The 27,824-nt window shown below is 53.6% G+C and overlaps 1 protein-coding gene across 1 annotated transcript in view; it reads right to left on the minus strand.

Annotated features, from left to right (window-relative positions):
• Positions 1-2,247: 2,247 nt before the first annotated feature.
• Positions 2,248-27,824, minus strand: part of LOC130308429 (uncharacterized) — a 70,377-nt gene continuing 44,800 nt past the window's right edge. The window contains exon 5 of the mRNA XM_056552246.1: positions 2,248-2,803. Within this exon, the coding sequence (XP_056408221.1) occupies positions 2,402-2,803 (402 nt within the window). The 3' untranslated portion in view covers positions 2,248-2,401. The remainder of the gene's footprint in view (positions 2,804-27,824) is intronic.

The raw sequence follows: 27,824 nt of genomic DNA on the forward strand, positions 1-27,824 counted from the left end.
ATATGCATGGAGCATCTACTAATTGCACTTCCGAAGGACCCTGCTATTACGGGCCTAGGGGTGGGGGGGGAGCGATCACCTCTGCTCGGCGTTCGCGGATGATCTCCTCCTTTTCGTCTCCTCCCCACACACTTCCCTCCCGGAAATCACTCGAGCACTGCAAACCTATGCTGACCTTAGCAACCACAAGATTAATATGACCAAGAGCGTGGCCCTAAATATCTCCCTCCCCAAGTCCGTAGTGTACACACTGCGTCAGGCCTACCCGTTCCGCTTGTCCCCTGGTTCCATTAAGTACTTGGGGGTACAGGTCCCTGTTGACCCTCAGAATAGTTATGTCCTGAACTTCTCACCCATGCTCTCCAAATTGGAAAGTGATCTTAAAAAGTGGTCCAGGGACACATTCTCATGGCTGGGTAGGGCCAACATTTTTAAAATGAATGTGCTCCCGCGCTTGCTCTATCTTTTCCAGGCGATCCAAATCTCTCTCCCCAGGCTTACTTTAAAAAACTGGATGGGTTGCTCCGTGCCTTTGTTTGGGCGGGACGGCCGTCGAGAATCTCAGGGAAGACGCTCATGAGAAGGAAGCAGGACGGGGGCTTGGCTGTCCCAAACTGTAGACTCTACTATGTTGCTGCATCCCTGACACGCTTCCTGGATTTCTTCCACGGCCGCTCCTTGAAACAATGGGTGGAGATTGAGCGCTGGGGGGCAGCTCTTGAAGTCACATCCATTCCTTGGTTGCCTATGGCCTCCTGGTCCCTCCAGCAGATACAGTCCCTGCCCTGAGTATCATTCCTTGGGGTCTCGTGCTCTCCAACCCTGCCCTTAAAGGAATTTTTATCGGGTAAGCTGCTACGCCCTTTAGATGACATAGTCCCTGCCCACCTTCAGACACCGCTGATTCACATGCAATACCTTCAACTCAAACACTTCGTTGAATCAGAAGGGAGAAACATGCACCTAGCCAGGCCTCTGCTTCCCTTTGAGAACCTTTGTGCTTCCTCCTCCCCGGTCCATAAAGCAGTCTCTCAACTTTATGGCCTCCTCTTAGAGGAGACGGCTCGACATCCTCCAATGTTTGTTGGGGCCTGGGAGGCGGAACTACAGACGACATTCGCCGCTTCGGAGTGGAAAGCGGCATTCACTATGTGCCATAAACTCTCCATATCATGTCGTGCCCAAGAAACTAATTACAAACTGCTCTCGAGGTGGTATAGGGTGCCGACAGGCCTAAACGCTATGTTCCCATCTGTGTCCGATTTGTGTTGGCGATGTGGAGTTGAGAGGGGTACAATGGCGCACATATGGTGGTCCTGCACCATGCTCTCACCATTCTGGGCCGCAGTAGTTTCGCGCATTGAGTCCGTCCGTCCGTCACATTCTTAAATGACCCGAAAGTGTTGCTACTTACCATTCTCCCATTGTCACGCAAAGCCCCTTCCAGAGTTCTCGCAAATTTTATGCTCATGGCGGCACGCACAGTAATACCCAGAAGATGGAAATCCACAGCTCCGCCGACTTTGTCAGACTGGTACGAGGAAATCCTTTTTCTATGCAGGATGGAGGAACTTATGGCGAGGAGAGAGATGCGTGAGGGTGGCTCGAGATGAGGCAGAGTCTCGTGGAGCCCAGGTTAGTAAACTCCTTTTTCTTCTTACCCCTTTCCTCCCCTCTGGTCCTAACTCTCCCCCCCCCTCCCCTTCCTTTCTGTTTTTTCTATCTGAGTTTTTCCGAGGCTGCGCACTAAGTTTCCGTGCTGTTTCTCGCTTGCTGTACTGCTAGCCTTGGTTCTACACTGCTACATGTTATTGTACATACTGAACTGACCATTGTTGTTGTGACACATGTTTACATGCCTGTTTCAATAAACTCGTTTAATACAAAAAAAAAAATGTGTGGAATTGGTAATCAGAGAAATGTGTACAATAAATCTGATGTGTGAATGTAAAAAAAAATCTTAATCCTTCCAATAGTTATTAGCTTCTGAAGTTTTCTGTCTAACTGCTCAATGATGATGTCACGTCCCGGGAGCTGTGCATGATGGGAGAATATCCCCATAGGAACTGCACAGCTCCCGGGACGTGAGTCATCAGAGAGCAGTTAGACAGAAAACAGCAACTCAACTTCAGAAGCTAATAGCTATTGGAAGGATTAAGATTTTTTAATAGAAATCATTTACAAATCTGTTTAACTTTCCAGAGCCAGTTGATATTTAAAAAAAAGTTTTGGCCTGGAATACCCCTTTAAAATATATACATAAACACAAATGGGATGCAACAAATTACACTACTAGAATATTAGTATATTAATGGTTAGTTAGCATATTATGTTAATTTAAAAGTTACGGTAAATAAGAGATGTAGATGTTCAACAATTTGGTTGCTTCATCAGACTACTTCTACAAGCTGTAGACAATGGAGGAGGGGACTGCATAACATGATAAATAGAGCAATTTGCCATATAAAGTGAAGAACACTGAGTTTATGGTTAGATGTCGATCATTGTTTTTGAAATGGCATGTTTCTGTTTCAATTTCAGAATAGATATGAGCTTCTTCATGATTTTGGGACAAACTCAATGAGGCTGAAGATGTCTTTAAACTTCCAGACACTTGTTTTTTTAAATCAGACATCATCCACGTGTTTGCGTCATGCGATAAGAGTTGCTCATTTCCTGGTGTTGTACTTTGGCAAATTACAGAATACAGTGGATTGTTCAGCTGATTTTGGACCAATAGTGATGAAGCAAAATCCTTCCCTGTCTTGTTAGAGATACCTTGTCCTGGATTATAGGATGTCAGCTGTTAACAAGGAAACAATAATAACGGAAAGATTAAATAATGTTTGGTAGGGGCAGATAGTAAGTAGTAAGATAGTAAGAGATTTACAGGAGTTGCTTAGAAATATGTTTTCTGTATAAATTCCTCCCCATGTGCTTAACCATTTACAGGGAGGAGCTTTGTGTGCATTTGTGTATTTATTCTGCATAATATATTTGTCTTGAGCAGACCTTGAGAAAGGCTACACAGCTGAAACCCATCGGTCCATGTTTTTAACATGATTTGCTATCCTGATGTTTTTTAAAAAGACATAATAAAAGCTTGTGTTTTATATCTACCGATGTGTCTGGAATTGCTGAGGGATCTTCACTCCAAGTGAGTTACACCTTTCTACTACGTACCTTGTCCACGGCAGCAACACCCTGACAGCACCTGGAGCAATTGGGAATCATGGCAGCTACAACTTGCATGGAGAGGTGAGCCGACTTTTCCTTCTTTTTATTTAGTGAGGATGGTCAACTAGAGGACAGTTAGCTGGCACTGCCCAGCGAAGATGTGGAGGAGACATCCACCACTTCCTCCGCTAGGTGGGCAAATAGTGATGAGGAGAGTGGCATGGGAGGTGGTGTTGTGAACGTTCAGGCTCCTGAAACAGACACCGTTGAGGAACTTGAGGATGAAATCAGTATTGTGCAGACACAACTCAATTATGATAATGTAGCCGATCGCACTTGGGAGCCGGGTGCAGAAGGGGCCTCATTATCATCAGGAGAAGAGGGTGGCAGGCTGCCCGGGAGGCTGCAACTGAGCCAGCAAGGTAGTAGCATGGTTGGAAGTCAGCAGGGTGGCAGCAGTGGGAAGTCTGTGTTACGTCGAGCGCTCCGGGTCCCTGCTCCTCCCCGGAGCGCTCGCGGCGTTCTCCTGTCTGCAGCGCCCCGGTCAGACCCGCTGACCGGGAGCGCTGCACTGTCACTGCTGGCGGGGATGCGATCCGCGTAGCGGATCCCGTTCCCACGGCTGTCACGTCCCGGCGCGGACGGCCCCGCTCTCTAGGGCGCGCGCACGCTGGCACTCTGAAATTTAAAGGGCCAGTGCACCACTAATTGGTGCCTGGCCCAATCAGTTGTCAATCACTCCCATTCATATAAAAACCCACTTCCCCTTCCTGTTCCTGCCTGATCTTGTTGCCCTAGTGCCCTGAGAAAGCGTTTTGTGTATCCCAAGCCTGTGTATTCAGACCCTTGCCGTTGCCCCTGACTACGACCCTTTGCTGCCTGCCCTGACCTTCTGAAACGTCCGACTTTGCTCTTGCCTTGTCCCTGTGTACCGCGCCTGTTTCAGCTGTCAGTGGGGTTGAGTCGCTATCGGGTGGAATGACCTGGGGGTTACCTGCCGCTGCAAGTTCATCCCGCTTTGCGGCGGGCTCTGGTGAAAACCAGTAATCCCTTAGATTCCGTTCCCCTGGTACGGCCTACGCCATCACCTCACTGACACAGAGGATCCACCTCCAGTGTCCTCGCTGCTTACCAGTCCGGATCCTGACAGTCTGGAGCCAAATGTGCCCAGGGTAGACCACCTGCATAGTGGAGAAGGAGTTCCCAGAGTCCGCGGCCGTAGCAGTCAGTCAATGCGAACTGTTGGGGGGGAAAATCAGCTACTCGGTGGTGTGGCAGTTTTGTCAAGCATCCGGAGGAGGTAAACATGACCACATGTAAGATATGTTGGCAGAAGGTGAAGCGTGGCCAGAGTCCCAATGTTGGCACCATGGCCCTGCATCAACATAAAGCTGCCTGGGAGAACCGTGGCTCCGGTGTGGTGGTCCAGCCTGCTGCAGCAACCACTGCATTACCCAGTGGCACGCCATTCCATGTTTCAGTCAGCCAAGGCTCCTTCACCTCAGCCAAAGGGAGCTATCTGTCATTCCCATCTTCTGTGTGTCCAGATGCTTCTGCTCCTCCTCCTTGAGCTGCAGCGTCAGAACGGTATCCCCCAACATAGTCTGATATGCGATGGTTCAACTCATTGGAATTCACCCTCCATATGTTGGACAGACTAAACAAACAGAGAAAAGCCATCACCGATTTCTTGATGATCCAAGCGGATAGGGGGACTCCCCTGTGTAACTACAATGTCAACCAGTGGCAGCTCATACGTGACACCTGCCATTTGCTCAGGCCCTTTGAGGAAGCCACATTATTAGTCAGTCACCAGGATTACGGGATGAACGACGCCATTCCACTGCTTCATTTCCTACAACAGATGGTGGAAACAATGGCTGGCCAGGGCACTGGAGACATGGCGCCTACATCTCACGGCCACATGAGCCCTGTGGGGGCTTAACTGGAAGAGGAGGAGGAGGGAGACAGTGGAGCAAAGGCAAGGTTTCGCAAAATGGGTGGTTTTTATACTCAGGTGACAGGAGAGGAGGATCAGGAGCAGCCAGAGGAGCTACAGGGTGATGAGGAAGATGAGACAGAGGATCTAGACACACCATGGCAGTATTCAGTGGAGATGGAGGCAGGGAGTCCCTGCCACACATCTGATGCCAAGTGCTCCTTCTTTCACCCACCTTCATTAGCGGGTACTGGTATTGCCATCCCTCTCTGCACCCTGTCACCGAGTCACTTTTAGAACTCCTGATGCTGCTTTTGCCACCTCCAGGCTGTCATTGTGCCGTCCTATGGTCTTGTCATGCTGCTGCCACCTCCAAGCTCAGTCATTGTGTCGCCCTATGGTCTCGTCATGCTGTTGCCACCTCCAGGCTCTGTCATTGTGCCGCTCTGTGACCTACATAGGCTGTCGCCACCTCCAGGCTTTGTCATTGTGCTGCCACGGGATTTCCTCAGCTTCTGGCACATTAAACTTGTTAATCTCTTCAAAATCTTTAATTGACATTTAAAAAATCTCTTTAATCTCTTCAATTGTGACACCATATGGTCTCCCAACCCTGCTGCTACATCCAGACGTCATTGTGCGGCTCTGCAGCAGTGATTCTAATAACAATGCCTGTAATCTGCATGTCATACTGAATAACAGTATTTCACTAACCCAGCATACTCCCTATGTGAGTTACGGTAAGGTAAAGTGTTCTACACCCCTATTGAGGCTCTGTAGCCAAAAAATAGGAGTTTTTAATAGTAATTCGCCGCAAATAAATTTGGATCAAATCACATTTTTCCAGAAAATTCAGCGAATTGGCCGAATTGAATTTTTAAAAAATGTGCCCATCTCTAGTGTCCAGGACATACATTCCTGGCATTTGGCTTAAAGCATACAGCCTGGAGGATGTTTTAAAAGTAAGCTAGGGATGTATAAAGAATTCCTATATAATGTTCCCTGCCTTCTTTCTATAGCCCTGTATGTCAATGGAAACTAAATAAGGAAGTACAAACATCTGTCAAACACAGATGTACCTACTTGTTGCTAAGCATGCTACATTAATAGCATAACCCCTTGAGATGTAGTGAACCAAACTATAAAGTTGGTGCATGCTACACCTGTAAATCTTGTTTATGTAATTCAGTGTATAAGAGCTAATATTGTAATATCAATCATTGAATAAATTGTTGCAGTAACTGTTGAAGAAATTATGGAGATTATATAAGGAGCTGCTAGAGGAAGTGAGGCAGGATGTGCCAAAGGCACATGTCAAACAGAGGTCACTGTACTGAAGAGAGAAAAGAAAATGCTGCAGGCAGTTCCCAATAAATTGGTCTGACAATAGGAAAATGGGCAGCAAAATCTGCAGCATAAATATGCACGTGTGACCGTACCCTTATGCTGCATCTGCAGAGAGACAAGCCACATGTACATGTGGAAATTGTATTCTTATTGCTGGATTTGGAGTCAGGTAAGATTTTTTTTCCTAAGGGGAGAAAATTGGCTTCTACCTATTGGAGTTTCTTCCGCCTTCCTCTAAATTGATGGTAAATGGTGATAGGCTGAACTGGATGGATGTATGTCATTTTAAAGAGGTGTTTAAAGTTAAAGCACTTATCCCCTGCAAGCTCTAAGAGCGGTTGTATCATGCTTCCAAATGAAGCAGCAAGTTGCACATGCACCGCTGTTCCATTTATTGTCTATGGAGCTGCCAAAAAATAGGCAAGCATTGTATTGGGCTAGACAATAAATGGACTGTATATTTAGCTTCCTTATGAAGCACAAAATGTGTTCTTAATATGCTAGTTTGGAACTTGCCTTTTTTTTTTTAAACTTAAAACATACCTGCCATTTCAAGTGACTTCTCATGATAAGTTGCCATGTGTGTGTACATGAAAAGCAGCACTATTTTGACCAGATTTTTAGTTCACCCAGAGCTGATGGATGGAGCCTATTGTCTTACACATAGAGGGGGAGATCTTACAAATCGAAGAGGGAGATTTATCAAAACCTGTTCAGAGGAAAAGTTGCTGAGTTGCCCATAGCAACCAATCAGATCGGTTCTTTCATTTTTGAAAAGACTAATGAAAAATGAAAGAAGCGATCTGATTGGTTGCTATAGGCAACTTTTGGAAAGGTTTTGATAAATCTCCCTCTAAGTGTTTGTGCATGGCCTGCAGAGTAGCAAGGAAGGCATAATAAAGTAGCAGTGAGCAGTCTAAACTGTGTATAAAGCCCTAGGGTGAGATCTCTGAGTTGTCCATGTAGTGTCTCTCTGTGTTCACATGCACTACCCCTCCCATCTTCCTCCTCCACAGACTTGTATTTACTGTAACTGGATCCCTGAGTGAGCTGCAAAACAAACACTGAGCAGACACAGGATCAAATTGAGCTGCTTTTTGAGTGGAAGACAGTCTGATATATAATATATTTGTGGTGTCCCAGTACAGGTACATTATGTCAAGGTATTTTAGGCCCTGTCAGATTGAGAACTCCAGTGTCCTGGGGGCTCCCCTGCAAGGACTCAACCATTTCTAATGTGTATTTGCACTGTTATAACTTAGCAATCCGTTATTAGGTGTCTGTAGCTTTAAGTATGTTACCTAGCAACCTCATGCTTAGTCAGGGTATGTGAGAGTGGAGGACTGAGGGCTAGACTAAACTTTTGTGTAAGGTGTTATATTATGTTATTACTCGTATGTAACTTTATTGTAAATCCTAAAGGGGGGTACAGACAACTCTATGATCCACAGTTGCCTGGCCAATGGGCTTTAGTTTAGCCTTCCCTTATAAGGGGTGGCATTTCCTGTGGGAAAGAGAGTAGGAGAGTAGAGGAGTAGAGGTGTGGAGTGCAGTTGAGTTCAGAGTGCAGAGTGAAGAATTCGCAGAGGAGAGAGAGCAAAGATGAGAGAGAGATAAGAAAAGCATGAAGTAACCCCAACTAATAGCAAGCCTTTACTTCAGCCTTGATCAGAGAATTCCTAAAGGACAATTCATTATCTTCCGACTTTAATCCCAAGTCTAATATAGCGCAGACCTAAAACTCCTAGTCCAGCTGTAAGAGCCAAGCATATATACAATATCAAGTCCAGGCACTGCAAGCTGTGTGGTCCTCTAGAGCAGTGTTTCCCAACCTTTTTCGGGTCGGGGCACACCTCGAAAAAAAAATATTCCACGGGGCACCGCTACCGAGGATGACGAACAAAAAAAAAAAAAAAGGGGAAAATGGTAAAAAATGCAATGCACTATATCTATTTATCAGTGGGTATGTAGTTTAAAGTGTTGCTTTATACGGCAACTCGCCAATGACGTCTTCTCTAATTTGCAATGTTGCCTTCTCTTCTCCATCTGGTCCGGGCCATCATCACAATTTCTTCCACACACAATTCTTCACCGTTAAACCTGCGAAACAAATCTATTAGGCGCCAAACTTTTTTTTACATGGGTGACAGAGGGGTGTAGAAGAGTGTACATGGGTGACAAAGGGATGTAGAGGGGTGGACATGGGTGACAAAGGGGTTTAGAGGGGTGTAGAGGAGCATACAGAGGGGTGTAGAGGAGCGTACATGGGTGACAGGGGTGTAGAGGAGCGTACATGGGTGAATGGGGTGTAGAGGAGTGGACAGAGGTGACAGGGGTGTAGAGGAGTGGACAGAGGGGTGTAGAGGAGCGTACATGGGTGACAGTGTGTAGAGGAGTGTACAAAGGGGTGTAGAGGAGTGTACAGAGGGGTGTAGAGGAGCGTACAAGGGTGACAGGCGTGTAGAGGAGTGGACAGAGGGGTGTAGAGGAGTGTACATGGGTGACAGGGGTGTAGAGGAGTGGACAGAGGGGTGTAGAGGAGTGTACATGGGTAACAGGGGTGTAGAGGAGTGTACAGAGAGGTGTAGAGGAGCGTACATGGGTGACAGGGGTGTAGAGGAGCGGACAGAGGGGTATAGAGGAGCGTACATGGGTGACAGGGGTGTAGAGGAGTGGACAGAGTGGTGTAGAGGAGCGTACATGGGTGACAGGGGTGTAGAGGAGTGTACATGGGTGACAGGGGTGTAAAGAAGCAGACATGGGTGACAGGGGTGTAGAGGAGTGGACAGAGGGGTGTAGAGGAGTGTACATGGGTGACAGGGGTGTAGAGGAGTGGACAGAGAGGTGTAGAGGAGTGGACAGAGGAGTGTAGAGGAGTGGACATGGGTGACAGGGGTGTAGAGGAGTGGACAGAGAGGTGTAGAGGAGCGGACAGAGGGGTGCAGAGGAGCGTACAAGGGTGACAGGGGTGTAGAGGAGTGTAGAGGAGTGTACATGGGTGACAGCGGTGTAGAAAAGCAGACATGGGTGACAGGGTGTAGAGGAGTGGACAGAGGGGTGTAGAGGAGTGGACATGGGTGACAGGGGTGTAGAGGAGTGGACAGAGGGGTGTAGAGGAGTGTACATAGGTGACAGGGGTGTAGAGGAGTGGACAGAGGGGTGTAGAGGAGTGTACATGGGTGACAGGGGTGTAGAGGAGTGGAGAGAGGGGTGTAGAGAAGCGTACATGGGTGACAGGGGTGTAGAGGAGTGTACAGAGGGGTGTAGAGGAGCCTACATGGGTGACAGGGGTGTAGAAGAGCGGACAGAGGGGTGCAGAGGAGCGTACAAGGGTGACAGGGTGGAGAGGAGTCGACAGAGGGGTGTAGAGGAGTGGACATGGGTGACAAAGGGATGTAGAGGGGTGGACATGGGTGACAAAGGGTTTTAGAGGGGTGTAGAGGAGCATACAGAGGGGTGTAGAGGAGCGTACATGGGTGACAGGGGTGTAGAGGAGCGTACATGGGTGAATGGGGTGTAGAGGAGTGAACAGAGGTGACAGGGGTGTAGAGGAGTGGACAGAGGGGTGTAGAGGAGCGTATATGGGTGACAGTGTGTAGAGGAGTGTACAGAGGGGTGTAGAGGAGTGTACAGAGGGGTGTAGAGGAGCGTACAAGGGTGACAGGGGTGTAGAGGAGTGGACAGAGGGGTGTAGAGGAGTGTACATGGGTGACAGGGGTGTAGAGGAGTGGACAGAGGGGTGTAGAGGAGTGTACATGGGTAACAGGGGTGTAGAGGAGTGTACAGAGAGGTGTAGAGGAGCGTACATGGGTGACAGGGGTGTAGAGGAGTGGACAGAGGGGTATAGAGGAGCGTACATGGGTGACAGGGGTGTAGAGGAGTGGACAGAGTGGTGTAGAGGAGCGTACATGGGTGACAGGGGTGTAGAGGAGTGTACATGGGTGACAGGGGTGTAAAGAAGCAGACATGGGTGACAGGGGTGTAGAGGAGTGGACAGAGGGGTGTAGAGGAGTGTACATGGGTGACAGGGGTGTAGAGGAGTGGACAGAGGAGTGTAGAGGAGTGGACATGGGTGACAGGGGTGTAGAGGAGTGGACAGAGAGGTGTAGAGGAGCGGACAGAGGGGTGCAGAGGAGCGTACAAGGGTGACATGGGTGTAGAGGAGTGTACAGGAGTGTACATGGGTGACATGGGTGTAGAAAAGCAGACATGGGTGACAGGGTGTAGAGGAGTGGACAGAGGGGTGTAGAGGAGTGGACATGGGTGACAGGGGTGTAGAGGAGTGGACAGAGGGGTGTAGAGGAGTGTACATGGGTGACAGGGGTGTAGAGGAGTGGACAGAGGGGTGTAGAGGAGTGTACATGGGTGACAGGGGTGTAGAGGAGTGGAGAGAGGGGTGTAGAGAAGCGTACATGGGTGACAGGGGTGTAGAGGAGTGTACAGAGGGGTGTAGAGGAGCGTACATGGGTGACAGGGGTGTAGAAGAGCGGACAGAGGGGTGCAGAGGAGCGTACAAGGGTGACAGGGTGTAGAGGAGTGGACAGAGGGGTGTAGAGGAGTGGACATGGGTGACAGGGGTGTAGAGGAGTGGACAGAGGGGTGTAGAGGAGTGTACATGGGTGACAGGGGTGTAGAGGAGTGTACATGGGTGACAGGGGTGTAGAGGAGTGGACAGAGAGGTGTAGAGGAGTGGACAAAGGGGTGTAGAGGAGTGTACATGGGTGACAGGGGTGTAGAGGAGTGTACATGGGTGACAGGGGTGTAGAGGAGTGGACAGAGAGGTGTAGAGGAGCGGACAGAGGGGTGTAGAGGAGCGGACAGAGGGGTGCAGAGGAGCGTACATGGGTGACAGGGGTGTAGAAAAGCAGACATGGGTGACAGGGGTGTAGAGGAGTGGACAGAGTGGTGTAGCGGAGCGTACTTGGGTGACAGGGGTGTAGAGGAGTGGACAGAGGGGTGTAGAGGAGCATACATGGGTGACAGGGGTGTAGAGGAGTGTACAGAGGGGTGTAGAGGAGCGTACATGGGTGACAGGGGTGTAGAGGAGTGGAGAGAGGGGTGTAGAGGAGCGTACATGGGTGACAGGGGTGTAGAGGAGTGGACAGAGAGGTGTAGAGGAGCGTACATGGGTGACAGGGGTATAGAGGAGTGGACAGAGGGGTGTAGAGGAGTGTATATGGGTGACAGGGGTGTAGAGGAGTGGACAGAGAGGTGTAGAGGAGCGGACAGAGGGGTGCAGAGGAGCGTACAAGGGTGACAGGGGTGTAGAGGAGTGTACAGGAGTGTACATGGGTGACAGAGGTGTAGAAAAGCAGACATGGGTGACAGGGTGTAGAGGAGTGGACAGAGGGGTGTAGAGGAGTGGACATGGGTGACAGGGGTGTAGAGGAGTGGACAGAGGGGTGTAGAGGAGTGTACATGGGTGACAGGGGTGTAGAGGAGTGGAGAGAGGGGTGTAGAGAAGCGTACATGGGTGACAGGGGTGTAGAGGAGTGTACAGAGGGGTGTAGAGGAGCGTACATGGGTGACAGGGGTGTAGAAGAGCGGACAGAGGGGTGCAGAGGAGGGTACAAGGGTGACAGGGGTGTAGAGGAGTGGACAGAGAGGTGTAGAGGAGTGGACAGAGGGGTGTAGAGGAGTGTACATGGGTGACAGGGGTGTAGAGGAGTGTACATGGGTGACAGGGGTGTAGAGGAGTGGACAAAGAGGTGTAGAGGAGCGGACAGAGGGGTGTAGAGGAGCGGACAGAGGGGTGCAGAGGAGCGTACATGGGTGACAGGGGTGTAGAAAAGCAGACATGGGTGACAGGGGTGTAGAGGAGTGGACAGAGGGGTGTAGAGGAGTGGACATGGGTGACAGGGGTGTAGAGGAGTGGACAGAGGGGTGTAGAGGAGCGTACATGGGTGACAGGGGTGTAGAGGAGTGGACAGAGGGGTGTAGAGGAGTGTACATGGGTGACAGGGGTGAAGAGGAGTGGACAGAGGGGTATAGAGGAGCGTACATGGGTGACAGGGGTGTAGAGGAGTGGACAGAGTGGTGTAGAGGAGCGTACATGGGTGACAGGGGTATAGAGGAGTGGACAGAGGGGTGTAGAGGAGTGTATATGGGTGACAGGGGTATAGAGGAGTGGACAGAGGGGTGTAGAGGAGTGTATATGAGTGACAGGGGTGTAGAGGAGTGGACAGAGAGGTGTAGAGGAGCGGACAGAGGGGTGTAGAGGAGCGGACAGAGGGGTGCAGAGGAGCGTACATGGGTGACGGGGGTGTAGAGGAGTGGACAAAGGGGTGTAGAGGAGCGGACAGAGGGGTGCAGAGGAGCGTACATGGGTGACAGGGGTGTAGAAAAGCAGACATGGGTGACAGGGGTGTAGAGGAGTGGACAGAGTGGTGTAGCGGAGCGTACTTGGGTGACAGGGGTGTAGAGGAGTGGACAGAGGGGTGTAGAGGAGCATACATGGGTGACAGGGGTGTAGAGGAGTGTACAGAGGGGTGTAGAGGAGCGTACATGGGTGACAGGGGTGTAGAGGAGTGGAGAGAGGGGTGTAGAGGAGCGTACATGGGTGACAGGGGTGTAGAGGAGTGTACAGAGGGGTGTAGAGGAGCGTACATGGGTGACAGGGGTGTAGAGGAGTGGACAGAGGGGTGTAGAGGAGTGTACATGGGTGACAGGGGTGTAGAGGAGTGGACAGAGAGGTGTAGAGGAGCGTACATGGGTGAAAGGGGTATAGAGGAGTGGACAGAGGGGTGTAGAGGAGTGTATATGGGTGACAGGGGTGTAGAGGAGTGGACAGAGAGGTGTAGAGGAGCAGACAGAGGGGTGCAGAGGAGCGTACAAGGGTGACAGGGGTGTAGAGGAGTGTACAGGAGTGTACATGGGTGACAGAGGTATAGAAAAGCAGACATGGGTGACAGGGTGTAGAGGAGTGGACAGAGGGGTGTAGAGGAGTGGACATGGGTGACAGGGGTGTAGAGGAGTGGACAGAGGGGTGTAGAGGAGTGTACATGGGTGACAGGGGTGTAGAGGAGTGGAGAGAGGGGTGTAGAGAAGCGTACATGGGTGACAGGGGTGTAGAGGAGTGTACAGAGGGGTGTAGAGGAGCGTACATGGGTGACAGGGGTGTAGAAGAGCGGACAGAGGGGTGCAGAGGAGCGTACAAGGGTGACAGGGGTGTAGAGGAGTGGACAGAGAGGTGTAGAGGAGTGGACAGAGGGGTGTAGAGGAGTGTACATGGGTGACAGGGGTGTAGAGGAGTGTACATGGGTGACAGGGGTGTAGAGGAGTGGACAGAGAGGTGTAGAGGAGCGGACAGAGGGGTGTAGAGGAGCGGACAGAGGGGTGCAGAGGAGCGTACATGGGTGACAGGGGTGTAGAAAAGCAGACATGGGTGACAGGGGTGTAGAGGAGTGGACAGAGGGGTGTAGAGGAGTGGACATGGGTGACAGGGGTGTAGAGGAGTGGACAGAGGGGTGTAGAGGAGCGTACATGGGTGACAGGGGTGTAGAGGAGTGGACAGAGGGGTGTAGAGGAGTGTACATGGGTGACAGGGGTGAAGAGGAGTGGACAGAGGGGTATAGAGGAGCGTACATGGGTGACAGGGGTGTAGAGGAGTGGACAGAGTGGTGTAGAGGAGCGTACATGGGTGACAGGGGTGTAGAGGAGTGGACAGAGGGGTGTAGAGGAGTGTATATGGGTGACAGGGGTATAGAGGAGTGGACAGAGGGGTGTAGAGGAGTGTATATGAGTGACAGGGGTGTAGAGGAGTGGACAGAGAGGTGTAGAGGAGCGGACAGAGGGGTGTAGAGGAGCGGACAGAGGGGTGCAGAGGAGCGTACATGTACGACAGGGGTGTAGAGGAGTGGACAAAGGGGTGTAGAGGAGTGTATATGGGTGACAGGGGTGTAGAGGAGTGGACAGAGAGGTGTAGAGGAGCGGACAGAGGGGTGCAGAGGAGCGTACAAGGGTGACAGGGGTGTAGAGGAGTGTACAGGAGTGTACATGGGTGACAGGGGTGTAGAAAAGCAGACATGGGTGACAGGGGTGTAGAGGAGTGGACAGAGGGGTGTAGAGGAGTGGACATGGGTGAAAGGGGTGTAGAGGAGTGGACAGGGGTGTAGAAGAGTGGACAGAGGGGTGTAGAGGAGTGTACATGGGTGACAGGGGTGTAGAGGAGTGTACATGGGTGACAGGGGTGTAGAGGAGTGGACAGAGAGGTGTATTGGTGCGGACAGAGGGGTGTAGAGGAGCGGACAGAGGGGTGCAGAGGAGCGTACATGGGTGACAGGGGTGTAGAGGAGTGGACAGAGGGGTGTAGAGGAGCGTACATGGGTGACAGGGGTTTAGAGGAGTGTACAGAGGGGTGTAGAGGAGCGTACATGGGTGACAGGGGTGTAGAGGAGTGGAGAGAGGGGTATAGAGGAGCGTATATGGGTGACAGGGGTGTAGAGGAGTGTACAGAGGGGTGTAGAGGAGTGTACATGGGTGACAGGGGTGTAGAGGAGTGGACAAAGGGGTGTAGAGGAGTGTATATGGGTGACAGGGGTGTAGAGGAGTGGACAGAGAGGTGTAGAGGAGCAGACAGAGGGGTGCAGAGGAGCGTACAAGGGTGACAGGGGTGTAGAGGAGTGTACAGGAGTGTACATGGGTGACAGGGGTGTAAAAAAGCAGACATGGGTGACAGGGGTGTAGAGGAGTGGACAGAGGGGTGTAGAGGAGTGGACATGGGTGTCAGGGGTGTAGAGGAGTGGACAGAGGGGTGTAGAGGCATGTACATGGGTGATAGGGGTGTAGAGGAGTGTACATGGGTGAAAGGGGTGTAGAGGAGTGGACAGAGGTGTAGAGGAGTGGACAGAGGTGTGTAGAGGAGTGTACATGGGTGACAGGGGTGTAGAGGAGTGTACATGGGTGACAGGGGTGTAGAGGAGTGGACAGAGAGGTGTATTGGTGCGGACAGAGGGGTGTAGAGGAGCGGACAGAGGGGTGCAGAGGAGCGTACATGGGTGACAGGGGTGTAGAGGAGTGGACAGAGGGGTGTAGAGGAGCGTACATGGGTGACAGGGGTTTAGAGGAGTGTACAGAGGGGTGTAGAGGAGCGTACATGGGTGACAGGGGTGTAGAGGAGTGGAGAGAGGGGTATAGAGGAGCGTATATGGGTGACAGGGGTGTGGAGGAGTGTACAGAGGGGGTGTAGAGGAGTGTACATGGGTGACAGGGGTGTAGAGGAGTGGACAAAGGGGTGTAGAGGAGTGTATATGGGTGACAGGGGTGTGGAGGAGTGGACAGAGAGGTGTAGAGGAGCAGACAGAGGGGTGCAGAGGAGCGTACAAGGGTGACAGGGGTGTAGAGGAGTGTACAGGAGTGTACATGGGTGACAGGGGTGTAGAAAAGCAGACATGGGTGACAGGGTGTAGAGGAGTGGACAGAGGGGTGTAGAGCAGTGAACATGGGTGACAGGGGTGTAGAGGAGTGGACAGAGGGGTGTAGAGGAGTGTACATGGGTGACAGGGGTGTAGAGGAGTGTACATGGGTGACAGGGGTGTAGAGGAGTGGACAGAGAGGTGTAGAGGAGTGGACAGAGGGGTGTAGAGGAGTGTACATGGGTGACAGGGGTGTAGAGGAGTGTACATGGGTGACAGGGGTGTAGAGGAGTGGACAGAGCGGTGTAGAGGAGCGGACAGAGGGGTGTAGAGGAGCGGACAGAGGGGTGCAGAGGAGCGTACATGGGTGACAGGGGTGTAGAGGAGTGGACAGAGGGGTGTAGAGGAGCGTACATGGGTGACAGGGGTGTAGAGGAGTGGACAGAGAGGTGTAGAGGAGCGGACAGAGGGGTGTAGAGGAGCGGACAGAGGGGTGCAGAGGAGCATACATGGGTGACAGGGTTGTAGAGGAGTGGACAGAGTGGTGTAGAGGAGCGTACATGGGTGACAGGGGTATAGAGGAGTGGACAGAGGGGTGTAGAGGAGTGTATATGGGTGACAGGGGTATAGAGGAGTGGACAGAGGGGTGTAGAGGAGTGTATATGAGTGACAGGGGTGTAGAGGAGTGGACAGAGAGGTGTAGAGGAGCGGACAGAGGGGTGTAGAGGAGCGGACAGAGGGGTGCAGAGGAGCGTACATGGGTGACAGGGTTGTAGAGGAGTGGACAGAGTGGTGTAGAGGAGCGTACATGGGTGACAGGGGTATAGAGGAGTGGACAGAGGGGTGTAGAGGAGTGTATATGGGTGACAGGGGTATAGAGGAGTGGACAGAGGGGTGTAGAGGAGTGTATATGGGTGACAGGGGTATAGAGGAGTGGACAGAGGGGTGTAGAGGAGTGTATATGAGTGACAGGGGTGTAGAGGAGTGGACAGAGAGGTGTAGAGGAGCGGACAGAGGGGTGTAGAGGAGCGGACAGAGGGGTGCAGAGGAGCGTACATGGGTGACGGGTGTAGAGGAGTGGACAAAGGGGTGTAGAGGAGTGTATATGGGTGACAGGGGTGTAGAGGAGTGGACAGAGAGGTGTAGAGGAGCGGACAGAGGGGTGCAGAGGAGCATACAAGGGTGACAGGGGTGTAGAGGAGTGTACAGGAGTGTACATGGGTGACAGGGGTGTAGAAAAGCAGACATGGGTGACAGGGGTGTAGAGGAGTGGACATGGGTGACAGGGGTGTAGAGGAGTGGACAGAGGGGTGTAGAGGCGTGTACATGGGTGATAGGGGTGTAGAGGAGTGTACATGGGTGAAAGGGGTGTAGAGGAGTGGACAGAGGTGTAGAGGAGTGGACAGAGGTGTGTAGAGGAGTGTACATGGGTGACAGGGGTGTAGAGGAGTGTACATGGGTGACAGGGGTGTAGTGGAGTGGACAGAGAGGTGTATTGGAGCGGACAGAGGGGTGTAGAGGAGCGGACAGAGGGGTGCAGAGGAGCGTACATGGGTGACAGGGGTGTAGAGGAGTGGACAGAGGGGTGTAGAGGAGCGTACATGGGTGACAGGGGTGTAGAGGAGTGTACAGAGGGGTGTAGAGGAGCGTACATGGGTGACAGGGGTATAGAGGAGTGGAGAGAGGGGTATAGAGGAGCGTACATGGGTGACAGGGGTGTAGAGGAGTGTACAGAGGGGTGTAGAGGAGTGTACATGGGTGACAGGGGTGTAGAGGAGTGGACAAAGGGGTGTAGAGGAGTGTATATGGGTGACAGGGGTGTAGAGGAGTGGACAGAGAGGTGTAGAGGAGCAGACAGAGGGGTGCAGAGGAGCGGACAGAGGGGTGCAGAGGAGCGTACATGGGTGACAGGGTTGTAGAGGAGTGGACAGAGTGGTGTAGAGGAGCGTACATGGGTGACAGGGGTATAGAGGAGTGGACAGAGGGGTGTAGAGGAGTGTATATGGGTGACAGGGGTATAGAGGAGTGGACAGAGGGGTGTAGAGGAGTGTATATGGGTGACAGGGGTATAGAGGAGTGGACAGAGGGGTGTAGAGGAGTGTATATGAGTGACAGGGGTGTAGAGGAGTGGACAGAGAGGTGTAGAGGAGCGGACAGAGGGGTGTAGAGGAGCGGACAGAGGGGTGCAGAGGAGCGTACATGGGTGACGGGTGTAGAGGAGTGGACAAAGGGGTGTAGAGGAGTGTATATGGGTGACAGGGGTGTAGAGGAGTGGACAGAGAGGTGTAGAGGAGCGGACAGAGGGGTGCAGAGGAGCATACAAGGGTGACAGGGGTGTAGAGGAGTGTACAGGAGTGTACATGGGTGACAGGGGTGTAGAAAAGCAGACATGGGTGACAGGGGTGTAGAGGAGTGGACATGGGTGACAGGGGTGTAGAGGAGTGGACAGAGGGGTGTAGAGGCGTGTACATGGGTGATAGGGGTGTAGAGGAGTGTACATGGGTGAAAGGGGTGTAGAGGAGTGGACAGAGGTGTAGAGGAGTGGACAGAGGTGTGTAGAGGAGTGTACATGGGTGACAGGGGTGTAGAGGAGTGTACATGGGTGACAGGGGTGTAGTGGAGTGGACAGAGAGGTGTATTGGAGCGGACAGAGGGGTGTAGAGGAGCGGACAGAGGGGTGCAGAGGAGCGTACATGGGTGACAGGGGTGTAGAGGAGTGGACAGAGGGGTGTAGAGGAGCGTACATGGGTGACAGGGGTGTAGAGGAGTGTACAGAGGGGTGTAGAGGAGCGTACATGGGTGACAGGGGTATAGAGGAGTGGAGAGAGGGGTATAGAGGAGCGTACATGGGTGACAGGGGTGTAGAGGAGTGTACAGAGGGGTGTAGAGGAGTGTACATGGGTGACAGGGGTGTAGAGGAGTGGACAAAGGGGTGTAGAGGAGTGTATATGGGTGACAGGGGTGTAGAGGAGTGGACAGAGAGGTGTAGAGGAGCAGACAGAGGGGTGCAGAGGAGCGTACAAGGGTGACAGGGGTGTAGAGGAGTGTACAGGAGTGTACATGGGTGACAGGGGTGTAGAAAAGCAGACATGGGTGACAGGGTGTAGAGGAGTGGACAGAGGGGTGTAGAGGAGTGGACATGGGTGACAGGGGTGTAGAGGAGTGGACAGAGGGGTGTAGAGGAGTGTACATGGGTGACAGGGGTGTAGAGGAGTGTACATGGGTGACAGGGGTGTAGAGGAGTGGACAGAGAGGTGTAGAGGAGTGGACAGAGGGGTGTAGAGGAGTGTACATGGGTGAGAGGGGTGTAGAGGAGTGTACATGGGTGACAGGGGTGTAGAGGAGTGGACAGAGAGGTGTAGAGGAGCGGACAGAGGGGTGTAGAGGAGCAGACAGAGGGGTGCAGAGGAGCGTACATGGGTGACAGGGGTGTAGAGGAGTGGACAGAGGGGTGTAGAGGAGCGTACATGGGTGACAGGGGTGTAGAGGAGTGGACAGAGAGGTGTAGAGGAGCGGACAGAGGGGTGTAGAGGAGCGGACAGAGGGGTGCAGAGGAGCGTACATGGGTGACAGGGTTGTAGAGGAGTGGACAGAGTGGTGTAGAGGAGCGTACATGGGTGACAGGGGTATAGAGGAGTGGACAGAGGGGTGTAGAGGAGTGTATATGGGTGACAGGGGTATAGAGGAGTGGACAGAGGGGTGTAGAGGAGTGTATATGAGTGACAGGGGTGTGGAGGAGTGGACAGAGAGGTGTAGAGGAGCGGACAGAGGGGTGTAGAGGAGCGGACAGAGGGGTGCAGAGGAGCGTACATGGGTGACGGGTGTAGAGGAGTGAACAAAGGGGTGTAGAGGAGTGTATATGGGTGACAGGGGTGTAGAGGAGTGGACAGAGAGGTGTAGAGGAGCGGACAGAGGGGTGCAGAGGAGCATACAAGGGTGACAGGGGTGTAGAGGAGTGTACAGGAGTGTACATGGGTGACAGGGGTGTAGAAAAGCAGACATGGGTGACAGGGGTGTAGAGGAGTGTACATGGGTGACAGGGGTGTAGAGGAGTGGACAGAGAGGTGTAGAGGAGTGGACAGAGGGGTGTAGAGGAGTGTACATGGGTGACAGGGGTGTAGAGGAGTGTACATGGGTGACAGGGGTGTAGAGGAGTGGACAGAGAGGTGTAGAGGAGCGGACAGAGGGGTGATGAGGAGCGGACAGAGGGGTGCAGAGGAGCGTACATGGGTGACAGGGGTGTAGAGGAGTGGACAGAGGGGTGTAGAGGAGCGTACATGGGTGACAGGGGTGTAGAGGAGTGGACAGAGAGGTGTAGAGGAGCGGACAGAGGGGTGTAGAGGAGCGTACATGTGTGACAGGGGTGTAGAGAAGTGGACAGAGGGATGTAAAGGAGTGTACATGGGTGATAGGGGTGTAGAGGAGTGGACAGAGGGGTATAGAGGAGCGTACATGGGTGACAGGGGTGTAGAGGAGTGGACAGAGAGGTGTAGAGGAGCGTACATGGGTGACAGGGGTATAGAGGAGTGGACAGAGGGGTGTAGAGGAGTGTATATGGGTGACAGGGGTATAGAGGAGTGGACAGAGGGGTGTAGAGGAGTGTACATGAGTGACAGGGGTGTAGAGGAGTGGACAGAGAGGTGTAGAGGAGCGGACAGAGGGTTGTAGAGGAGCGGACAGAGGGGTGCAGAGGAGCGTACAAGGGTGACAGGGGTGTAGAGGAGTGTACAGGAGTGTACATGGGTGACAGGGGTGTAGAAAAGCAGACATGGGTGACAGGGCTGTAGAGGAGTGGACAGAGGGGTGTAGAGGAGTGGACATGGGTGTCAGGGGTGTAGAGGAGTGGACAGAGGGGTGTAGAGGCGTGTACATGGGTGATAGGGGTGTAGAGGAGTGTACATGGGTGAAAGGGGTGTAGAGGAGAGGACAGAGAGGTGTAGAGGAGTGGACAGAGGGGTGTAGAGGAGTGTACATGGGTGACAGGGGTGTAGAGGAGTGTACATGGGTGACAGGGGTGTAGAGGAGTGGACAGAGAGGTGTATTGGAGCGGACAGAGGGGTGTAGAGGAGCGGACAGAGGGGTGCAGAGGAGCGTACATGGGTGACAGGGGTGTAGAGGAGTGGACAGAGGGGTGTAGAGGAGCGTACATGGGTGACAGGGGTGTAGAGGAGTATACAGAGGGGTGTAGAGGAGCGTACATGGGTGACAGGGGTGTAGAGGAGTGGAGAGAGGGGTATAGAGGAGCGTACATGGGTGACAGGAGTGTAGAGGAGTGTACAGAGGGGTGTAGAGGAGTGTACATGGGTGACAGGGGTGTAGAGGAGTGGACAAAGGGGTGTAGAGGAGTGTATATGGGTGACAGGGGTGTAGAGGATTGCACAGAGAGGTGTAGAGGAGCAGACAGAGGGGTGCAGAGGAGCGTACAAGGGTGACAGGGGTGTAGAGGACTGTACAGGAGTGTACATGGGTGACAGGGGTGTAGAAAAGCAGACATGGGTGACAGGGTGTAGAGGAGTGGACAGAGGGGTGTAGAGGAGTGGACATGGGTGACAGGGGTGTAGAGGAGTGTACATGGGTGACAGGGGTGTAGAGGAGTGGACAGAGAGGTGTAGAGGAGTGGACAGAGGGGTGTAGAGGAGTGTACATGGGTGACAGGGGTGTAGAGGAGTGTACATGGGTGACAGGGGTGTAGAGGAGTGGACAGAGAGGTGTAGAGGAGCGGACAGAGGGGTGTAGAGGAGCGGACAGAGGGGTGCAGAGGAGCGTACATGGGTGACAGGGGTGTAGAGGAGTGGACAGAGGGGTGTAGAGGAGCGGACAGAGGGGTGCAGAGGAGCGTACATGGGTGACAGGGGTGTAGAGGAGTGGACAGAGTGGTGTAGAGGAGCGTACATGGGTGACAGGGGTGTAGAGGAGTATACAGAGGGGTGTAGAGGAGCGTACATGGGTGACAGGGGTGTAGAGGAGTGTACATGGGTGACAGGGGTGTAGAGGAGTGGACAGAGAGGTGTAGAGGAGCGGACAGAGGGGTGTAGAGGAGCGGACAGAGGGGTGCAGAGGAGCGTACATGGGTGACAGGGGTGTAGAGGAGTGGACAGAGGGGTGTAGAGGAGCGGACAGAGGGGTGCAGAGGAGCGTACATGGGTGACAGGGGTGTAGAGGAGTGGACAGAGTGGTGTAGAGGAGCGTACATGGGTGACAGGGGTATACAGGAGTGGACAGAGGGGTGTAGAGGAGTGTATATGGGTGACAGGGGTATAGAGGAGTGGACAGAGGGGTGTAGAGGAGTGTATATGAGTGACAGGGGTGTAGAGGAGTGGACAGAGAGGTGTAGAGGAGCGGACAGAGGGGTGTAGAGGAGCGGACAGAGGGGTGCAGAGGAGCGTACATGGGTGACGGGTGTAGAGGAGTGGACAAAGGGGTGTAGAGGAGTGTATGTGGGTGACAGGGGTGTAGAGGAGTGGACAGAGAGGTGTAGAGGAGCGGACAGAGGGGTGCAGAGGAGCATACAAGGGTGACAGGGGTGTAGAGGAGTGTACAGGAGTGTACATGGGTGACAGGGGTGTAGAAAAGCAGACATGGGTGACAGGGGTGTAAAGGAGTGGACATGGGTGACAGGGGTGTAGAGGAGTGGACAGAGGGGTGTAGAGGAGCGTACATGGGTGACAGGGGTGTAGAGAAGTGGACAGAGGGGTGTAGAGGAGTGTAGATGGGTGACAGGGGTGTAGAGGAGTGGACAGAGGGGTATAGAGGAGTGTACATGGGTGACAGGGGTGTAGAGGAGTGGACAGAGTGGTGTAGAGGAGCGTACATGGGTGACAGGGGTATAGAGGAGTGGACAGAGGGGTGTAGAGGAGTGTATATGGGTGACAGGGGTATAGAGGAGTGGACAGAGGGGTGTAGAGGAGTGTATATGAGTGACAGGGGTGTAGAGGAGTGGACAGAGAGGTGTAGAGGAGCGGACAGAGGGGTGTAGAGGAGCGGACAGAGGGGTGCAGAGGAGCGTACATGGGTGACAGGGGTTTAGAGGAGTGGACAAAGGGGTGTAGAGGAGTGTATATGGGTGACAGGGGTGTAGAGGAGTGGAAAGAGAGGTGTAGAGGAGCAGACAGAGGGGTGCAGAGGAGCGTACAAGGGTGACAGGGGTGTAGAGGAGTGTACAGGAGTGTACATGGGTGACAGGGGTGTAGAAAAGCAGACATGGGTGACAGGGGTGTAGAGGAGTGGACAGAGGGGTGTAGAGGAGTGGACATGGGTGTCAGGGGTGTAGAGGAGTGGACAGAGGGGTGTAGAGGCGTGTACATGGGTGACAGGGGTGTAGAGGAGTGTACATGGGTGAAAGGGGTGTAGAGGAGTGGACAGAGAGGTGTAGAGGAGTGGACAGAGGGGTGTAGAGGAGTGTACATGGGTGACAGGGGTGTAGAGGAGTGTACATGGGTGACAGGGGTGTAGAGGAGTGGACAGAGAGGTGTATTGGAGCGGACAGAGGGGTGTAGAGGAGCGGACAGAGGGGTGCAGAGGAGCGTACATGGGTGACAGGAGTGTAGAGGAGTGGACAGAGGGGTGTAGAGGAGCGTACATGGGTGACAGGGGTGTAGAGGAGTGTACAGAGGGGTGTAGAGGAGCGTACATGGGTGACAGGGGTGTAGAGGAGTGGAGAGAGGGGTATAGAGGAGCGTACATGGGTGACAGGGGTGTAGAGGAGTGTACAGAGGGGTGTAGAGGAGTGTACATGGGTGACAGGGGTGTAGAGGAGTGGACAAAGGGGTGTAGAGGAGTGTATATGGGTGACAGGGGTGTAGAGGAGTGGACAGAGGGGTGTAGAGGAGTGTACATGGGTGACAGGGGTGTAGAGGAGTGTACATGGGTGACAGGGGTGTAGATGAGTGGACAGAGAGGTGTAGAGGAGCGGACAGAGGGGTGTAGAGGAGCGGACAGAGGGGTGCAGAGGAGCGTACATGGGTGACAGGGGTGTAGAGGAGTGGAGAGAGGGGTGTAGAGGAGCGTACATGGGTGACAGGGGTGTAGAGGAGTGTACAGAGGGGTGTAGAGGAGCATACATGGGTGACAGAGGTGTAGAGGAGTGGACAGAGAGGTGTAGAGGAGTGTACATGGGTGACAGGGGTGTAGAGGAGTGGACAGAGGGGTGTAGAGGAGTGTACATGGGTAACAGGGGTGTAGAGGAGTGTACAGAGAGGTGTAGAGGAGCGTACATGGGTGACAGGGGTGTAGAGGAGTGGACAGAGGGGTATAGAGGAGCGTACATGGGTGACAGGGGTGTAGAGGAGTGGACAGAGTGGTTTAGAGGAGTGTACATGGGTGACAGGGGTGTAGAGGAGTGGACAGAGGGGTGTAGAGGAGGGTACATGGGTGACAGGGGTGTAGAGGAGTGGACATGGGTGACGGGGGGGGGGGGGTTGAACGGGAGTGAAAGGGATGACAGGAGGGTAAACATGGGTGACAGGAGGGTGGACAGGGGTGACAGAGGGGTGTAGAGGAGTGGACATGAGTGACAGAGGGGTGTAGAGGAGTGGACATGGGTGACAGAGGGGTGTAGAGGAGTGTACAGATGGGTGTAGAGGAGTGGACAGAGGGGTATAGAGGAGGGTGAACATGGGTGACAGGAGGGTGAACATGGGTGACAGGAGGGTGAACATGGGTGACAGAGGGGTGTAGAGGAGTGGACAGAGGGGTGTAGAGGAGTGCACATGGGTCGACAGAAGGGTGAACATGGGTGACAGGAGGGTAAACATGGGTGACAGGAGGGTGGATGAGGGTGAACATGGGTGACATGGGTGACAGGAGGGTGGACAGGGGGAGGGGGGTGGACAGGGGGGTGGACAGGGGTGACAGGAGGGGGTGAACAGGGGTGACAGGAGGGGGTGAACATGGGTGACAGGAGGGTGAACATGGGTGACAGGAGGGTGAACAGGGGGGGTGGACGGGGGGGGGGGGGTGAACATGGGTGACAGGAGGGTGGACGGGAGTGAAAGGGATGACAGGAGGGTGAACATGGGTGACAGGAGCGTGGATGAGGGTGAACATGGGTGACAGAAGGGTGGACATGGGTGACAGGAGGGTGGACGGGAGTGAAAGGGATGACAGGAGGGGATGAACATGGGTGACAGGAGGGAGGACACGGGTGAAAGGGATGACAGAAGGGTGAACATGGGTGACAGGAGGGGGTGAACATCGGTGACAGGGGGGTGAACATGAGTGACGAGGGGGTGAACGGGAGTGAAAGGGATGACAGGAGGGTGAACATGGGTGTGAACAGGGGTGACAGGAGGGTGGACAGGGGGGGGTGGATATGGCTGACGGGGGGTGGTGAACATGGGTGACAGGAGGGTGCACGGGAGTGAAAGGGATGACAGGAGGGTGGACAGGGTTGAGAACATGGATGACAGGAGGGTGGACAGGGGTGTGAACATGGGTGACAGGAGGGTGGACAGAGGTGACAGGAGGGTGGACAGGGGGGGTGGACAGGGGGGGTGGACATTGGTGACAGGGGGGGTGGACATGGGTGACAGGGGGGGTGGACATGGATGACAAGGGGGGCAGACTGGGTGACAGGGGGGGCAGACTGGGTGAAAGGGGGGGGGGCAGACTGGGTGACAGTGGGGGCAGACTTGGTGACAGGAGGGGGGCAGACTGGGTGACAGGAGGGGGGCAGACTCTGTGACAGGAGGGGGGCAGACTGGGTGACAGGAGGGGGGCAGACTGGGTGACGGGGGGGCAGACTGGGTGACAGGAGGGGGGCAGACTGGGTGACGGGGGGGGGCAGACTGGGTGACAGGGGGGGGCGGACTGGGTGACGGGGGGGGGGCGGACTGGGTGACAGGGGTGGGGGCGGACTGGGTGACAGGGGGGGGTGGACTGGGTGACAGGGGGGGGCGGACTGGGTGACGGGGGGGGCGTTGGACAGGGTTGAGAAGTGGTAACAGAGGAGTGGAAAGGGTACAGTATCTTAAGCAAGCCGGTCCGCGCAGCTTGCAGGTCCACTGCAGGCACGGGAGTCCGGAGAAGGAAAGATCATTCCTCCCCAAGGACCCATTTTCGGCTCACTGCGTCGCAAGGTAGAAGGGGGAGGGGGACGCAGAGGACGCAGTGGGGAGGGGGAGGGGGACGCTGTGTGCGCAGTGCACACAGGCTTCCCTTCCCCCCTGTGCCGCCAGTCATAAGCGCGCATGCAGGGGCGGGATATTTTAAAAAAAAAATCACAGCAAAATCACGCGGCACCACGGCCAGTGGCGAACGGCACACACGTGTGCCGCGGCACCGTGGTTGGGAATCACTGCTCTAGAGACTGTCTGTTAAACCTTTGGGAGACTTTGGTTGAGCGCTGTGGAGATTGTACCACCTATCTTCAAGATAGTAAAGCCTCCGTTAAACTGCAACCTAGTGTGGAGTCAACTCTTTCCTTGCTAGCCTGTGCGGAGACGGAGTTCCCCGGACCTGTAGTACCCCGGGAGATACCAAGACTACAGTGGCGTCACGTGACATTAAGGGTTAATACCATCCGACCCTGGGTTCATAACCCCCCAAGAACCAAGTAGCTAACCCCAAACGTAGCGGTGGCTGCGAACCTCACCCGTGGCCACCACATCGTTTTTGGCGTCACGAACAGGATTCGGGTGTACTCCTTAACTATTCAGCCACTGAATCAAGTCCTTCCCCCAAGTCTGAACTGTGTCTTATTTGAGCCACATGCCGGTGCGGAAAAGTGTATGCCCAGCAAAAATACAGGACTGTGTTATAGAAAACAAATTGTCTGCCGAGGCGCAAATACAAGTGGTGGGGAAGGTAAAGGAGAGACTGTTAGCTGCCAGTACTAAGTGTAAAAAGTCCATACCTGAAGGGGTTAAATTGTTTCCACCATTTCCCGCCCGCGGGAGCGTTCACAGCTCCGCCCAGTCAAGCCCCGGCGGTGACGCCTCTTCAGTGTGTGAGCCGGAACTAAAGCATCCGCCCTGTGTTGCACAGGGGAAGCATTTACTGACCGGACCAAACAGGAAACTGCCGGGCACAGCCATAGCAACGTGTCCGGCGATCATCACCAAAGCTGCAAAAGACCAGCAAGTGCCCGCGGCAGCGCAGGCTGGGTACGGAAGCCTCCGATACCCCCAGCATTAACCTTGGGCGGCACAACACGGCACGCAGACACTCCCGCAGCATCCAGCCAGCTTAAAGAGACAGCGCACTCAACGAGGGCGAACTCAAAGACAACGCACTCAAGGACTGCGCTCTCAAAATTCCTTAAAGCGACAGCGCACTCAATCAAGTCGACAAGATGTCAGATCCAAGATCACCGGACGCAGGTGACGTGCCAGATCCTCTTGCGGCTCCTATGCAGGCTATCCCTCCGGGATCACCACCGGCTAGGTCCCTCCCTATTGCATCACCTCTTACAGGGCCATCCTCAGCCAGATCATCTCCTGTTTCAGAAGGTCGGAGACTGCTGCCCTCCTCCCCTCCAGTACGACGCCATGATGGCGGGGCTCCTCCGTTCTACCTGGGAAAGCCTGTACTTCCTAACTACAGAGGGGATCCCTTTTCGCTCAAAGATTTCCAAGAGAGCTTCCAGAGCATCTTTTCTCTTTATTCTCTCCCCCCTAACCAACAGGTGCTGTTACTCATGGGGAAACTGCAGGGACCTGCACGTGAAGAAGTTCGCACCTGGCCCCCTTCTGAGAGGACTACAGTAGAACAGATCTTCGAGGGATTGCACCAGGTATTTGAGTCCCACTCCCCCTCAGAGGTCCGCCTCCGGCTATATGAGAGGCGACAAAAGCCAGGTGAGACACTACGGCATACGCAGTAGCCTTACAAAATGCCCTGGAGGCAGTTCAAAAATTAGACAGCATAACCCTCAATCAGGGTAATAAACTTTTGCTCGACAGATTTATTGAAGGGGTCCAAAATAAATGGGACAAGGCCCAGTTAAAGATGTTGGCTGTGCAGAACCCCAATATGTCTTTCTCTGCGTTTAAGTGGCTAGCTCGACGCCA

Source organism: Hyla sarda, chromosome 1 (genome assembly GCF_029499605.1).
Source record: "Hyla sarda isolate aHylSar1 chromosome 1, aHylSar1.hap1, whole genome shotgun sequence".
NCBI classification, from domain to species: domain Eukaryota; kingdom Metazoa; phylum Chordata; class Amphibia; order Anura; family Hylidae; genus Hyla; species Hyla sarda.